The 16,203-nt window shown below is 38.5% G+C and overlaps 1 protein-coding gene across 1 annotated transcript; it reads left to right on the top strand.

Annotated features, from left to right (window-relative positions):
* Positions 1–9,419: 9,419 nt before the first annotated feature.
* serpine1 (serpin peptidase inhibitor, clade E (nexin, plasminogen activator inhibitor type 1), member 1) lies at positions 9,420–15,510 on the top strand. The gene is made up of 9 exons (XM_044020487.1): positions 9,420–9,617; positions 11,919–12,157; positions 12,268–12,492; positions 12,590–12,784; positions 13,040–13,238; positions 13,649–13,749; positions 14,092–14,178; positions 14,619–14,702; positions 15,117–15,510. The coding sequence occupies exons 2-9, from the start codon at positions 11,920–11,922 to the stop codon at positions 15,161–15,163; spliced, it is 1,176 nt and encodes a 391-aa protein (XP_043876422.1). The 5' UTR covers positions 9,420–9,617; position 11,919; the 3' UTR covers positions 15,164–15,510.
* The last annotated feature ends 693 nt before the right edge of the window (positions 15,511–16,203 follow it).

Below are 16,203 nucleotides of genomic sequence, written 5' to 3'. Positions count from 1 at the left end.
CATCATGTTCTACTGAAGAACTGCCTGTGCTGATATAATAATGTGAAGTGGACTCATTTCCCGTCGCCCCCTGGTGGCTAATTGCTACTTCCATCCTTCTTCCATGGCTTCACAGGAACAATATGTCCATTTAAGTAAAAGCTCTAGCGTTTTCATTTAGGACTTGATGGAAACCCACCCACAGAGGGTTGCTCCTCAGTTAAGTGCTACATGGGGGAAAATGACTAAGACCTTTTTAAAAAAACAAAACAAATGGTTCTTTCTGAACTTCAGCCTACACAGATTTTCCACGACACTCTGCACATCTGAACAAAGGTTGGTGGGTTATGGCCAGTGCTGTGTTAACACATACCCTACAACCAGGAGCATAGATAAACAGGATCTGTGCACCTCTTATTTGAAATAAACCCCGTCTTTCTCTCATTCTCTCTCTCTCCACCCTTATTACTATTTTAAGGCTTGCACGTTACCAGAAGAGATCTCCAGCTGTGCTCAAGGTCAAGCTCTTGACAGAGCCTTCATTTTTCAGGGGCTGATGGGAAACGGCAGCAGCAGAGGAAAGGTGATTGAGGTTAAAGGGGCATGTTTGTCATAGTACAGTGAAGAAGTGAATCACTGTGTGTGTGTGTCTGTGTGTGTGTAATGCTTTGGCTGTGGATGTTTGGTAAAATAAAAGCCTCACATGTAAAGTTGATAAACTGTTACTATTTGACTGTAGTACATAATTTTTGTGTGAACAAATTTTTATATTCAAACTACTGTCAAATTAGTTCACATGACTCTTTCTTCTATGTAGTTTTTACCATTTTACTATTTTGTTATGTCACTATTTTACATATACATATAGCTGTGTTTACATCTTGTGTTGCCCCGGCAACATTCCCACACTGCATACAGGAAATGCTTTGAGCAACACTGTGAAGTGACTGAAAACCCAAAAGAAGCGTCCGCGAAAAGTTTCAGATGTGAAATCTGCTGCTCCACAGTTTGATTAATGGTGTGTTTTGTCTCCGCCCGCCCCTGCACTGCTGCTGTATACACACAAACACTCCCTCAGTGAGTTACGTACTACAGCTTTGTGTTTGTCCTGATGTGAGTCCTACACCAGACTTCACTTTGTTTTCCTGAATCTGTTTTGTCTTCTTGTCCAGACACAGACTGGCGTGTCCCCGACAGGATTCATAAAATAATTATCAACGTTTCAGGGAGATGAAGATTTCTCAAAGTGCTGACTCATGGGAGGTGAAAGGAGACAGTGACTCAGCAGACGTATCTGCAGGTGAGTGGGGGCAGGGTGGAGTTGCGTAAGTCACTACAAATAATGTGGAAAAATACCTTTAGCACAACACTGTTAGCACGTACACGTTAGCATTTATCTCAAAGCACAGCTGTGCTGTAACACAGCCTCACAAATATGTTAGCATTGCTTAGTTTCATGGCTAAGAAACAAAATAGATGCAATTATTCCACCACAGGTGCTAGCAAATCAAATCATGATTGTTTTTTTGTCAGATAAAGTGGCCCAAAAATGGCCACACCATTGCTAACCCTTGCTAACAGTGTTGCCAACTCCTCAGTAAGGAAATTAGCAACTGGCCATGCTAAAAGATGCTAAATGAGGAATAATGTCATGGGAGAAACAAAAAAGTAAGTAATAAACACCCTATATATGTTTAGAACTACAAATAAACTTTTCTTTGTTGATTCTTGTTTTGTTTTTTTAATGTCACATGAGTGTTTCTGAATGGGGGAGCAAACAACACAGCACCAGTTGTTTTTTGAGTCAAAAAGTTAAAAAAAAAAGTAAAATGTTACATGTTTTCACGTCAGAGTCTCTAATAACACCAGAACAAGTCACTAGATTTGTTGCTTTTTTGAAAAAGAGTTGCTAGAGGGGCCTGAATACTGATAAATAAGTTGGCAACACTGTCTGCTAGCTACCTCCAGCACTAAGGCCTTGTTTAGACTGCAGCCCAATTTTTGGATTTGTAAGCTTATCCAATCAGAATCTGATCTGATCTTCTTTAGTATGGCAGCAGTCTAGTCTAGTCTAGTGTCCTTGTGGATTTTTATAGTTACTGGCCACACCCTGGAAAAGCAAAAGTCTTAGCAAAATAAACAAAATGGACGATAGAAATTGTTAACTCCAGTTAACTTCTGTCTGTCACCTGGAGGTGGTTTTGAATGCGATTCTGGATGGATTTTTACAGATCTGTTTCAATCTGAACATCTCGGTCACTCAGATAGGATTTCAAAATGTCTTCTGCATCACTCGAACAACAACAACAACGACGTAGCTCCCGAGAGACATAAGTTAACTGGAGCCGCTTTAAATAAATGACACAGTGGAAGACAATAGCTAGGTACAATCTGGATATGGTTACAAATCCGATTTGCGCTGCAGTCAAGACCTGAGACTCAGGCCTGTCCACCGTTGGGCATTAACGCGGACACGCATGTGTGAGTTTGCAGTAACAGTAAATCTTGATCGTGCTTCAGAAATGACGAGGACTGCTGCAGAGTTATTACACATAAACAGCAGACAGGCACACACACGTACTGTATAAATATCCTCCACAACCTGAGGAATGCGCACATGCAGGCACAGTCCACACATGTGCACTAGAGAACATTATGAGGACGTACTGACTGGAAGGAAAATTATAAAGTTATTATTTATTATTTTGTTTGTTGTTTTGGCCAATACCCACACACAGGTCACGTTTGCTTGTCATTCATTTTGGTCTTCACTCTGTTTAACTAAATATAACTGCACTGTAGTGTCTTAATAATGAAAAATAATTAGCCTTTATTGCCATCCTAGCTTAGAACGTTAATATATTATAAATTTATGAATATTTATTTTGAACATCATAACAAAAACACATAAAATATATATCCTCATATCCTGTCCTCATCTTACAGACTCCAGTATCTAGATCCAGTTTCAAGGCTACTGTTATTATCTTTAGCAGTCGTATTACGGTCATTATTGTTATTGTTGTTATGCTATAATTAACAGCAACAATCTCAACCCTTTTGAGACTTTATCACTCTGGGCTTCCCAAAAACGCTGATACCGTGTAGATAAAAAGCTGATACGATAAAGAACAACAACAAAGCAGATTCTCCTCAACTCATTTCCGTGAAGAAAACACAGGGTGGATCCAGGCTTAATTTCTGCCAAATTCCAGATACGTGCTCAAATACAGATTCTATCTGGAGAGCAGGTACAGCGTGTGTATGTGTGTGTGTGTGTTTGACTGGTGAGGTTATGTAACAGTTTAAGTTGAGGCTTGATTTGATTAAAACAAGTGTGTTCTTGACTTGACTGCACTTTTGTCTGTACTTTTGGTCTGGTTCACCATAACCTCACCCACTTACTCACACTCACCACACACTGGTAACCACGAGGCTAAAGACTTTTCCACTGCTTGTCCTCATCATGTTCTATTATGTACACACACATACACACACACACTAAACTGTTTCAGCATGATTCTGCTCAGAGGAGTGGAACAAAGATTATGTAACAATATAATCACTGTGATGTTAATAATCAGGCGTTTTTTTTTTTTAAACTCAGGGTGTATCTGTTCATTTGGAAGCAGTTGTAGTGAAAAATCAGTCTCAAGTGGAACCAGCAGTGATACACGAAGGCAAGACTCACAGGAGTCACTGAGCTTCACAAATCGCTTACTAGTGTCACTTTATTTATCAAGTTCAAATGATTCAAGCACTTAAGACATTACGAAATGAGAAATTGGTGTTCGAAAAAACTTTTTTATTTGCCGCGTGAGTGTAAAGTACCATAAAGGGATACTGAGTAAAAGTCAGAGTATGTTACCAGAAAATGACTTTGGTAGAAGTTGAAGTCATATCCTGCCTCTGCTGGTCTATGTGTCCTTGAGTAAGACACTATATCCCATGTTGCAGCGTGTGAATGGGTATGAAAGAGGTGTGAACGGGTGAAAACTGTAGTGTAAAGCAGCTCGTCAAGACTAGGAAAGCTCTATATAAATACAAATACAGACCATTACCAACTCTTCTTCTTCTGATTTTATTTGGCAGTAAAGAGTAACAAAGATAGTTAGAGGAAATTTAGTGGAGTAAAAGAAAAATTTGCTAGAAATACAAAAGTAAAGTACACATATGTGAATTTTGTACTTAAGTACAGTCACAAAGTATTTGCACTTTGTTACACTACAACACCAGTGTTCCAGACAGTCTTCATTTTATATTTACCATATTTAATTTGGACTCAGTTTGTTTTTTTTGTGTGTCAGTATCTGTGCCAAAGTAAACGCATTAAGTAGATTTCAAATGATTCCTGTTGTGAAATATGATTTTGTGACACAGTCATCATTTAATTCTTTAGACTTTTATGAAATGTTCCTTTAAAGATAAGCAGTGATTCATTTGGCTTACGCTAATTTGTTGATTATGAAGGTCTACATTAAACAAGGCATTTTTTTACAGTGTATTGTATAGTATACAGACGCCACGATGCGATATTATCACAATATTTAAGTCAAGATACAATAGAGTATTTGCGAACTCATGTCTGAGTGAGCTCTTGGCACCATCTAGTGGCCTGAAACATCAATGCTAATCCACAAAATGTTTAATGTTTATTTGTAAGATTAGTTAAAAAAAAACCCAAATACAATATAATATTACCATGCAAATTATCACGATATTTCACTGTATCCACCCCTAATGGTAAATGGTATCATATTGTAACATTTTGTATCGTATCAAAATGAATGAATGTTGTCATTTTTTAGTGAGTCTTTGCGAGGCGCTAATGAAACGTATCTCGTGTTCGTGTCTCCATGGCATCTGCAGATGCTTGTGTGTAATGATGAACAACAAACCGAAAGACACCATGTCAGGTCTCGTCAAACAAGGGTTTGAAAACAGGAAGTGAATCAACGGGTGGATGGAGTCACACTTCCTGACCCCTGTAGCAGATACTGACAAAGGTTATCTTGGATATTATAGGAAAGATTAGTCAGTTTCAGTGGGATTTTATTGTTGTCATAATATTTACGTGTCTCCTTTTACACTGTTGCTCATTTTATTCCACATACACTCTATATTTAGAAGTATTTGAGATTTGATTCTGATTTTAGGTTTTCCTAATTTTATCTGAACTTTGAATTTAAGGCAGTTACCAATTTTTTGTGCTTATTAAGTACTTTGTTAATTGAGTTAACTATTAATTAATAAACCTTTTTTGGTCCCTCTCAGGATCCTGTAGATCCATCATCCTGAAAGATGACCCTGGTTTCCGGCTGAGTGATGAAAATGGCAGGTATGGTCAGCACAATCACCAATTACATACCATAATGAGGTGAACCAACCATTTTAATGTCTCAAATTGAAGGCTTAAGAAACCACTTGATATAGTGTTGTATTTTTAACATTTTAGCCATATTTCATTCATTTTAGTTGTATTATGGTTTAACACTTGTAGAAAAGGTGGATTTAAGTATTTATACCGTGTGAATATGAATTATTAAAGCCAGTTTATGAAGGTCAATAACTTAGTCTGAACTGGGAGTGACATCAACTCGATAACACTCTATGTGGTATTTTGCTCACACCAACAACAGTGACATGTGTACGTCTGATTCACTGTGAAACAAATACTACAGAAGTGCCGTTTATTGTACGTTTTACTGTATAAGTTATTTTTTTGGAGTACTGTATCATTACAATCAGTTAATTAAAAAGACTAGTTCAGTACTTCCTCTGTCTGACACGGTCACTGGACTGGGTTGTGATTTGGCTCACGATCGCCGGCCTTCAGCAGTGCTATCGCTAAAGGATTTTTACGTTTTTTAAATTGTGTCGGATGTCACGCTCATGACTCTTCCTTTTGACAGGTTGTCATAGGAGTGAAAGATAAGATTTCCAAAAGCAAACATTTTGTTTACGTTAGTTGACTGTACTTTTAATGTGAATAATATTATGTGTTGTCTTGGCAACACTTGTCCCATGTTTCTCAAGCCTACTCAGAGAACTGAGTGGGTGGTACAAGCCAACTTTTCCTTTAGCCGCCATATATGGAATGTACCAAATCCTCAGGGATTTGGGGGGCAAGATACATGTGTATATTTTTGGCAGCATTGTCCAAACAAACACGACATTGAAAATAAAAACAGTGAAACACAAGTTCCAGGGAACAAGTATCCGATGAGCTCATGGACTCATCGCTGGTGTGGCCGTGTCATTACGCTCTGTCACATTAAGTCAGGTTATTAGTGAGGAATGAAGTGTCTTGACTGTTAAGTAGCTGTTTTAATGCGATTTAATAACGCTGTTAAAATGCAACATCACTCAAACAGAGACTGTAAAACACAAACTGAGAGTGTTAGATTTTTGTGGAGACAAAGCATGAAAGTGCAGCGCGCGTGACAGACGGTGTTAATTGGCCCGTAAACAGACATGAAGACAGTGACAGAGCGTCTGCTGCTTAAACACTGTTGCAGTTTGCGGCCTAGTTTCGTTTTAATTGAACAACAGGTGAATTTTTCATCTTGTTTTCATTTAAGTAAGCGTTTAAGTTTTGTTTTTCTTGTACAGCCCACGTGTCTTGCCTTCATTTTGTCTTCGTCAACAGAACAGAAAGGACTCTTTTGGTCACAGTTTCATTTCCACGATAAAGCAGGCATGAAAACGCCCAGTCAGACAAGTGCGGATTGAAATAAGTCAGCATATGACAAGAAAACATTGTAAAGTATATGCATAAATTGGGAAGATACAGCACAAAACGTAAGAAACACAGAAATGACATACTGTGAATTTAAATGAATATTTCCCTTTGGCTAATTTGTCACGATTCATCAGACAAATTGTTAATTTCTGTTTGTTTTTGATAAAAATGTGATCGTACAATGTTAGATTTTGTGATAGATAGATAGATTTTAGCTAGCTTATATATCTAGCTAGAAAGACAAGTAGACTGACAGATAGAACATGGCTTCTATATTTATAACAAAAAATGGTGTCAAATTTTCACAGAATTTTCAAAATGATATACTTGGAATGTATATACATATTAATATATACAGATTTAAAGTGATTATCGGGAGTTAGTTCACAGTCTGGTTCACCACAGAAGTAAGAAGAGTAAGAGTAAGAAGGCGAAACCTTGACAATGTAAATAAAGAGCGTCATTAGCTGTTCAAAGTGTAAAAAAACCTCCGCTATAATCGTCGCTCGTCCATTTGCTGTGGACACAGCGGTGAATCTCCACACGGTGACCTCATTCACTTTCCATTCAAACCTCCATCTAACCATCACGCAAACACTTCACAAGTGAATCAACACCTCCGGCTCATATTGTCCACTTTTACACAATCAATAGTTTCATCTGTGCGTTTTCACCCTTATCACTTTCACCGCCAGGGCAGCAGGTCATCAGCTTTACTCTGACACTGTTAAGATTCACCGGCCTTTGATACAGTCACTCCGCGTTTTCAGCAGTGACACATGCAGACGCCAAATTTGGTCGTGTCTCGCAGCATAACATTCCTTATCCTGCGACTCACCGAGCATCTGGTAGACGCAGAGGAGAATTTTTTTCCAGATCTATCTGGATAAAGGCTGCGTGGACAAAGCCACAGGAATTCTTTGTAGTTCTGTGGTGTGTTTGATCGTTTTGGGTTTTCAGTGAAACAAAAGGCAAAAACTAATATCTGGAGATGGTGCTGAGGGCAGACGAATACTGAGACATGTGAGGACGGAGGAGGTTTAATCCAAATAAAATGTAGCTTTGAAATATAATCCAAAGTGACAGAAACAGTCGTAAAACACACAGTTATTAATAACTACAATAACAGCTGCCATGTTGTGTTTGTTTTCAAATAAGAGAACTGTGAGCTCACATTTATGAATATGACCTATTCTTTTTAGATGTTCAGTTCAGTTACACAAATTGATTCAAATATTTGTTTCATAAGAAACAGGTGTTTTAACAGCTGATGGCGCTCTTTGTTTACACTGTCAAATTGAGAATTTTAATCCCTCTGTGATGACCTAATTTTGTGTTTAACTAACACAGTAGTGTGAATTTAAAAGCACAGTATGTAATGAGGGTTTCAATAATCTGGTTTTCAAAATAAAACCCAGAGAGCACTGTAGCTCTGTCTGAGAGTTCTCTATACATTCTGGACAAGACTAAAAAAAGTTGTGTTCACGACATCTATCACTGCTACCATACTGTAAATGTTTACTATACCGTTTTAGAGAAATTTCAATTTCACACCTTGGTGCTTTTAAAATGTTTTAATTTGAGATTAAATAAAAACAAAATTTTCAGTAATGACTAGGTTGTGTTCAGGACATCTATGACTACTGTCATACTGTAACAGGCATTCAGAAATTTCAAATTTAAAGTCTCCCATTATCACTTTTTAAACTGAAAAAATTCTCAACTTTGAGATGTAATAAAAAACTTTGCATAAGTTCTGGACAGGACTAATTAGTTTCTATGCATCTATGGCTACTAGCATACTGTAAATCATACATTTGTACTGCACAGTTTTAGAGAAATTTCAAACTAAAAGCCCCACATTAACACTTTCTATTAGAAAAAAATATAAATTTTGAGATGCAGTCGAAGCAAAATTTTCCATAAATTCTGGACAGGACTAATTAAGTTGTGTTCAGGACATCTATAACTACTATCATACAACAAATCCATACAGTTTTTTTACTGTACATTTTTAGAAACATTTCAAAAAAGTCTCACATTAGCACTTAATAGAAAAAAAGGTCAATTTTGAGATGTAATAAACAATTTAAGTTGTGTACAAAACACAACAATTATTAAGTGTGAGTCCTGTTTCCTCTCTCTCTCTCTCTTTCTTATCGCTACACTGTCTAGTGTGATTATACACCTCGCCACAGACCTGGTGAATCTATACAAGGAAATCCTTCATCCAAAGTTTTGTTTAATTAAGTGGAATGTGGCATTCTTGTCAAGTGTGGTCACGAAAAGTGACTGGAAAACAGGATTCCTGTCACCCGTGATTTCACTGACACTATCGAGTGTTTATTTATTTTGTCACTGTGACTTCACAACAAGGAGGTTCGACATCGTTAAATCAACAAAAGGAGAGACGTATCTTGACTGGTCGATGTTTCCTCCTGTGGGGAAACACGGACCGGGGGATGACGGCGCAGCAGCAGGCAAACTCCTGACAACCTGCTTCATTTATCACACAGATGATAAATGAACCCACAGGGAGACGGCTCCCTGTCCTCTGAGGACACATGCCACAGAGATGTGTGTGTGTGTGGAGACAGGAAAACAGTTAAGTGACTTTCCATGTGCTGTGTCATGCTTTGGATAAAAGAGACAGAGTGAGAGAGAGAAGAGAGTGTGTGTGTGTTTTGTGAAAAAGGAAGTTTGCCCAGACAGTGTCAGATGACATCACTGTCTGTAATTGTGTGTGTGTGTGTGAGTAGGAGGGGGCGGGACTCCTCACACTATAATAAGGCAACACTTTCATTCACTCTTTCAGACTTTAACAGCAGCAGAAAAGAGAGAGTGAAGCTCAAACATCAAACATCACAGACCTTCTACAAAAACAACCAACCACAAGGTAAGAAATGCATTTTTTATTAACACTAAATCTGCACATGTAATATATATATACATGTATATATATATATATATGCGTTTAAAAAAGTCTTGTCCTCAAAGAGTTGGTGGAGGTTTTACATTATTTCATTGTCAAAGAATTACACAGCTTATATTATCAGTAAACATTTGTAGAAAAAGAGAAAAACACATTCAACCCACATTAATTATGTACGATTTATTAATGTTTAACAAGCATCAGTTTTACCTTCATACCTTTATTTATTTTTTGAGCAGTTACTTTATATTATTCATTTAGTCATTCATTAGTCATTTTTAACACAAAGATTTGGTCAAATGAGCCCCATTAAGTTTTTATTATAATTACGTACAAATGCTGCATCACTTTTATTGCATTTTACACTGATTAACTGTACTTTTATAGCGCACACACTCATTTTGGAACACTGTCTATGTTTTCTTTTTATTAGTGCCTCTCCGCTGACTCTAAAACCCGCTATTTTCATGATAGTTTTTACCATTTTGTTTGTTTTTACCAACAATTGTTTGACTCGCTAAAAAGGTTGATTTATTTGTAGTTTAGCATTTTCTGTTTTGGGCTACAGATGTTTTTATGTGTCTATAAATGAGAGTGAGTGTTTGTTTGCTCAGAGGTCAGAGGTCGAGGTCACACTGTGGTTTCACTTCCATGATGCTGTGGCAGCGACGTAAAAGTGCTGTCGCCTCAGTGTCAATGATGTTATTGATGGCTGCAGTGGAAAACCAATGTTTCTGACACACAAATGTTCTCCTGTTAACACACACACACACACACACTTACACGTAAACTCACTCACACATTGCAATATTGTTGCCATAGTTTTGTTAACATCTGCCTTTAAACTCTTAAAATGTCTCCAAAACACAGTTTTTTCCTCTGCAGATAAGATATGTACATTTTTATTGAAATTACGTGAGGGATACTGAGCTGTAAGATGTAATTTGACACACTCTACCTTTAAATATGATCATTGTAACTCACAAGGCCCTGGAATGAAAACAGACAATCTTAAACCTGAATGAATTAAGTTCATTCAAACTAAGTTGTCTCTGTTTGACTCTGTAAATTTAGTTTGAATTAACTTAACTGAAGTTTGCCAACCATTTTCAGGGTGTAAATTTAGGGCTCCCCCTTGTGGCACTTCAAAATAAATCACTGACTGTGTTGGGGGATATTTTAATTTTATTTCCAGTAATTTCACACGAAATATTAACAAATTGCACCATTCAAGATTATCCAGATTATGTAAATCCACCATGACTCATCTTAATGCGCTGTAAGTGCTTATTATCCTATTACATGTTGGGTTTTTTAGTTAATTCAATTTAAACCAGTTGTCCACATCTGTTTTAAATACCCACAGTTCCCATCATTTCCTGAATATCCACATCTCTGAGTTATGATGTTCAGTTTTCTGGAAACTGAGACATTCTCCCCTTTCCTGCTACTCACAGTTTTATTGAAAACATGTGAAAGAACGTTGGGTAAAAAAGCTTCCACGGCGTTACACAATCCACTTCACACACACACACACACACACATTTTCCATCGCAATAAGAAACAGAAACAATAAAAAGTGACTCACTTCAGCGAGTTCCTCTGTTGGTGAAAACATTTTGTCCTCCCGAGACAACCAACAACGTATTTCCCGAGCGTCTGCTCTGTTGACACTCACATGAACGATGCATTTTACATATTTGTGCAAAGGAGTCACGGCGACTCTTACTGACCCACAGACTGTCAGACGCTCACTTTCACCTTGATGTGTTACATTCAAGTGTACGTGCACGCCGTAACACACGGTATGATACACCGGTTAATTCATGTGAAATCATTTTTAGATTCATCCATTGTTTTTCAAGATAATTTTCTTCCTCCTCTTCCTCACATATTATTCACACACTGGTATAGTGAAATTAGATTAAGATGGAGCGAGAGATAAGGTGTATTTGTTTCATTTTATACGCACATACCCTGGTATATACAGTACAGCACAACAGTATTCCTGTTTTTCCTCTAAGTACCACCAGAGGAAGCTGGCGAACCACTGGTGGAACACGCACCACAGTTTGAGAAACGTGGTCCGAACTAATTGTTAAAGTTAATTCAACTCATGTGTGTAAGTTTAAAAACAAATCATCCCGATGTCAGGACACTTTCTATAAAACTGCGATGTTAATATAATGTGACAATGTGCTGAGAAAACACGGAAGTTTGGATCTTTGGTTAACATCAACTCTCTCTCCCTTCCTTATTTCCCAGGATGCATTGTGTGTACGTGTTCCTGTTGCTGACCCTGAGCAGAGCGGCGCTGGGCTCCCTCCAGGACAAACAGACTGATTTCGGCCTGAAGGTCTTCTTGCAGCTGAGTCAGGACTCCGCCCACACAAACATGGCCTTCTCCCCGTACGGTGCCGCCTCCGTTCTGTCCATGGCTCAGCTCGGTGCTGCCGGAAACACCCGCAAGGCCTTGACCTCTGCCATGGGCTTCTCTCTGAAAGGTGAGTCAGCATATGTGCGGTGGTTTTCTGAGTAAACCTACACATACAGATCTGTTAGTCTGGTGGTTAAAGTGGTGGGTTAACCAGGACTTGTCCTTGTGGTCCTGCAGAAAGAGGGATGTCACGGCAGCAGAGACTCCTGCAGCGGGATGTGTCCAGCGAGGAAGGCGTGGAGATCGCCAGCGGGGTGATGGTGGAGAGGAAGATGAGCCTGGAGAAAGGATTCAGACGAGCTCTGGCCAAGGCCTTCCAGGCGCACCCTCACCAGGTGGACTTTACCAAACCAGACCAGGCACTCGGCATCATCAACTCATGGGTGTCGGACCACACTGCAGGTACGCACTCTCATACCCAGATCAACAAAGAACTCTCCAAAGACCAGCTGTGAGGTCTCTCCTCTGACTTCTGTCTTTGCTGTCCTGTCCTCTGTAGGTGCTATTCCTGAGTTCTTGACATCTGGATCTCTCTCTGATGAGACCCGCCTGGTCCTCCTCAATGCTCTCCACTTCCAGGCCCTTTGGAAAGTCCCCTTTGACCCCAGACTGACCCAGGAGAGGATGTTCCACTGTGCCAACGGCAGCACAGTGCCGGTGCACATGATGAGACTCACCAACTACTACAACTACGGTACTTAATGTATAATTCGTCTCTGTTTGACCATAGACCTTTAGCAAAACAAACTCCTATTAAGGAGCTTTGAAACGTGTCATAAGAAGACCTGAAACTAGTGATTGAGACCTTTAACTCCTAAAGAAAATGTTTACTGACGTTATAAATCAAGTGTTTTTGTAACCAGTGGAGTCGCCCCCTGGTGGCTATTCGACAAGTTGTCACTCCTATCATTTCTAAATTAGCGAATGCTCATTTCTGCTTAACCAACAGGTGAGTTTGTCTCTTCTGACGGAGTGGACTATGACGTCATCGAGGTCCCATACGAGGGCGACTCGCTGAGCATGCTCCTGGTGTCGCCCTTCGAACCCGAGGTTCCCCTGAGCGCGCTCGGTGCAGATCTGAGCGCGCAGCGGATCCATCAGTGGAGAGCAGAGTTGAGGAGAGTGAAGAGGCAGCTGGCCATGCCCAGGTGAGCGGAACAGAGACAACACAGTGTGTGGATGTGGCTGTTATGGAATGATTACGTTCATGAAACTGCATTACAATGAGTCTGAGTGGCCAGAGCTAATTTCCAGCTCTGTGTGCACGTAAAGACATAGTTAAATCATGATGAAATTTGTAGAACTTGCTAACATGATTAATGCTAGTGTTAACCTTTGAGGGATTTTAAAAAAAAATGATAGTGTGTAACTTTTAAATATAAACAACATTCATTGTCAAACAAGTTCACACGATGTAACAAATTTTAGGTTACGAAATTAACCCCAGTTTTCGGAAACATGACGCTACGCTAGCAGTGTTTTGGCGACAGAATTTGCAGACTGGAGCTTTAAGTTTGGCAGCCGTTTAAATTTTGTGTGTGTGTGTGTGTTTCTTCAGGTTTACTCTGAACTCGGAGGTGAATATGAAGACTGCGCTCATCAACATGGGTCTCGGAGACATGTTCAACCTGGCCAGTGCCGACTTCACGCGCATCACCAGTAAGTTCATTCATCCGATTGTTTAGTGAAACTAATAAAGAAACAGTATATATATATATTATTCTGTAGTTGTGTGAATATGTTTTTCTTAATATAAAAGATGACTGTTCCTTCAGTGTCACCTCAGCATGAATACATAAAAACATTAAAACAAGACTGAGGAAAGAATCTGAACAAACCACCTCTTTCTACAACACATGACTTACAGTATATATAAAGAGAGACTTGATACAAAGTACAATTCATCCAGTCCCTTTTATTTATGACACTAAAAACCTTACATTAATATATATATACATACATATTAATAACACTCTGTGTGTTTGTGTTTCCTTCCTGCAGCTGAGGAAAGACTCTGTGTGTCGAAGGTCCTGCAGAGAGTCAAGATCGAGGTGAACGAGCGAGGAACTAAGGGAGCAGCAGCAACAGGTGGGCAACACACACACACACACACAACAGACACACACACACACACACAAAGACACACATTTAACATTAAAAATGTCCTTACCAGGTCAAATTGTCCTCTCAAAATTAGGTTTGGATCAAAATATGTCCTTACACCATACTACAGGCATTAGGTCTTCGATAAATGTACATGTGTATGATATTTTAAAGGTGCAGTTTGTAGAATTTAAGGTAGATCTGTCAAATTACGCCCATCATTTTTATTATTATGTGAGTGGCTCTTCTTCCATGTGTTGCAAAAATGCATCGACATCCCTAGAGGTCGCTAAATCGGACATAGAGGTCCTTTAAGTGTATGATCAATTGTAAGACTTAAAGTATTAATTTGGGCCAGTTAATGTCTGGGAATTAGATGAATGCCTCAGCTAATGTTGTAAATGTTGTTTTTTTCCTTTTCGTAGCTGCTGTCATGTTTTCACGTATGGCGGTGGAGGAGATCACTCTGGACCGACCCTTCCTCTTCCTCATCCAGCACAAACACACAGGTAACACTCTTTTGTAGATCTTTTTTTTTAATAAAAAAACCAGACATTTATTAATTTAGAAAAAGGACAGAAAAGAACATCAACATGTAAATATGCCAGATTGCAACCAGTGGTTAATTTACATCTTTACCTGCAGCCAGATTATAGCAACATATGCTGAATTACAGTCAAAGTTGCATTAAATGACCATGATGTGTCTTTTTATTTGTTAAATCCATTGAAAACAATGGCGGACATAGTTTAAAATTTAATCTTGCAATATTTTATTTTATTTTCTATAGTTACTCCTTTGAAATAAATACACAAATAGAGGTGAAGGTTAGGTTTTCTTGTGTTTCGTTTCATGGCAGATGGCAACCACATCCGATTTGTCCACAGTGTCCTCTGACTTACTGTTTTCCCTGCTGTGTCCAGGTGCTCTTCTCTTCATGGGTCAGTACAACCAGCCGCAGCAGCAGTAACTGTGAAGAGCTGCCTTCATTGCAGCTGACCACCACCATCATCATCATTATAATCATTATTCTTCAACACTGGGGCTAAAGACATGGATATTGGACACGGGGCAGACTGACTCTACATGTTTATTTATTTGTCTGAACGTTTGTGGTGGACATATGAAGGACAGTGAACAGATGAGGTAGTTTATTGTTGTTGGACACAACAGACACTGATGCACTTCACACAGAGGGACACGATGACGGCTGCTTTCTAAGAGTTGTGTTAACTCTATTTTCTGTATTGTTATGTTGCATTTATATATTTTGTTGCTGTAGTTGTATTTATTAAAAGTCTATGTTTTTACAAAACCGTGGCGTCCGCAGTGTTTTGTCTCAACGGTGACCTCTTGTGTCCAAAGCCTTGAAGTCACGACGACTTTCAATAATCCACACGGAGCCAGGTTTATGCACAATAAAGGCCTTTTTACGGAGGGTAAATCACACATTTTATTTTGAAAAATTACAATTACACCTAATGACAATGACATTCACACTGATGCTATAGGAGATATTTTCACACTCCACCATGGGTCCAAACAGAGGGTGTATTAATACTACTACAACTACTACGAATTCTAGTACTACTACTACTACTAATAATAATACTAATACTAGTACTTATGACAATTACATTTAGAGGAAAACAATTAAAAGATGTCATTTCAATTCAAAAACTTACATATGAACAAAAACACAAAAAAGTAACTGGTGGAAAGGATATTTTTCATCTTAATCCAAATTAAATTCTAAATACACTTATGTATCCTTTATTTGGACTTTTAATTTTAAAAGTTAAAAAAAAAAAAAATCACAACATAAAATAAATAAATGGTGAATTCAGGACAAATGTTTCCACAGAGGATCACAGTAACCTTTACTAGAAAATCCTCTTTGCCATAAAGAAATGTGTAAATGAAGATGAAATGTCACCTTTAATTATGGACAATATAGTTTATATTTGTCAATACAGGTACGATACATGTACAAACATAGACTGAGCACAG

The sequence above is a fragment of the Solea senegalensis genome, linkage group LG3, assembly GCF_019176455.1.
Source record: "Solea senegalensis isolate Sse05_10M linkage group LG3, IFAPA_SoseM_1, whole genome shotgun sequence".
In the NCBI taxonomy this organism is placed as follows: domain Eukaryota; kingdom Metazoa; phylum Chordata; class Actinopteri; order Pleuronectiformes; family Soleidae; genus Solea; species Solea senegalensis.
This window is presented reverse-complemented; position numbering and strand designations above follow the sequence as displayed.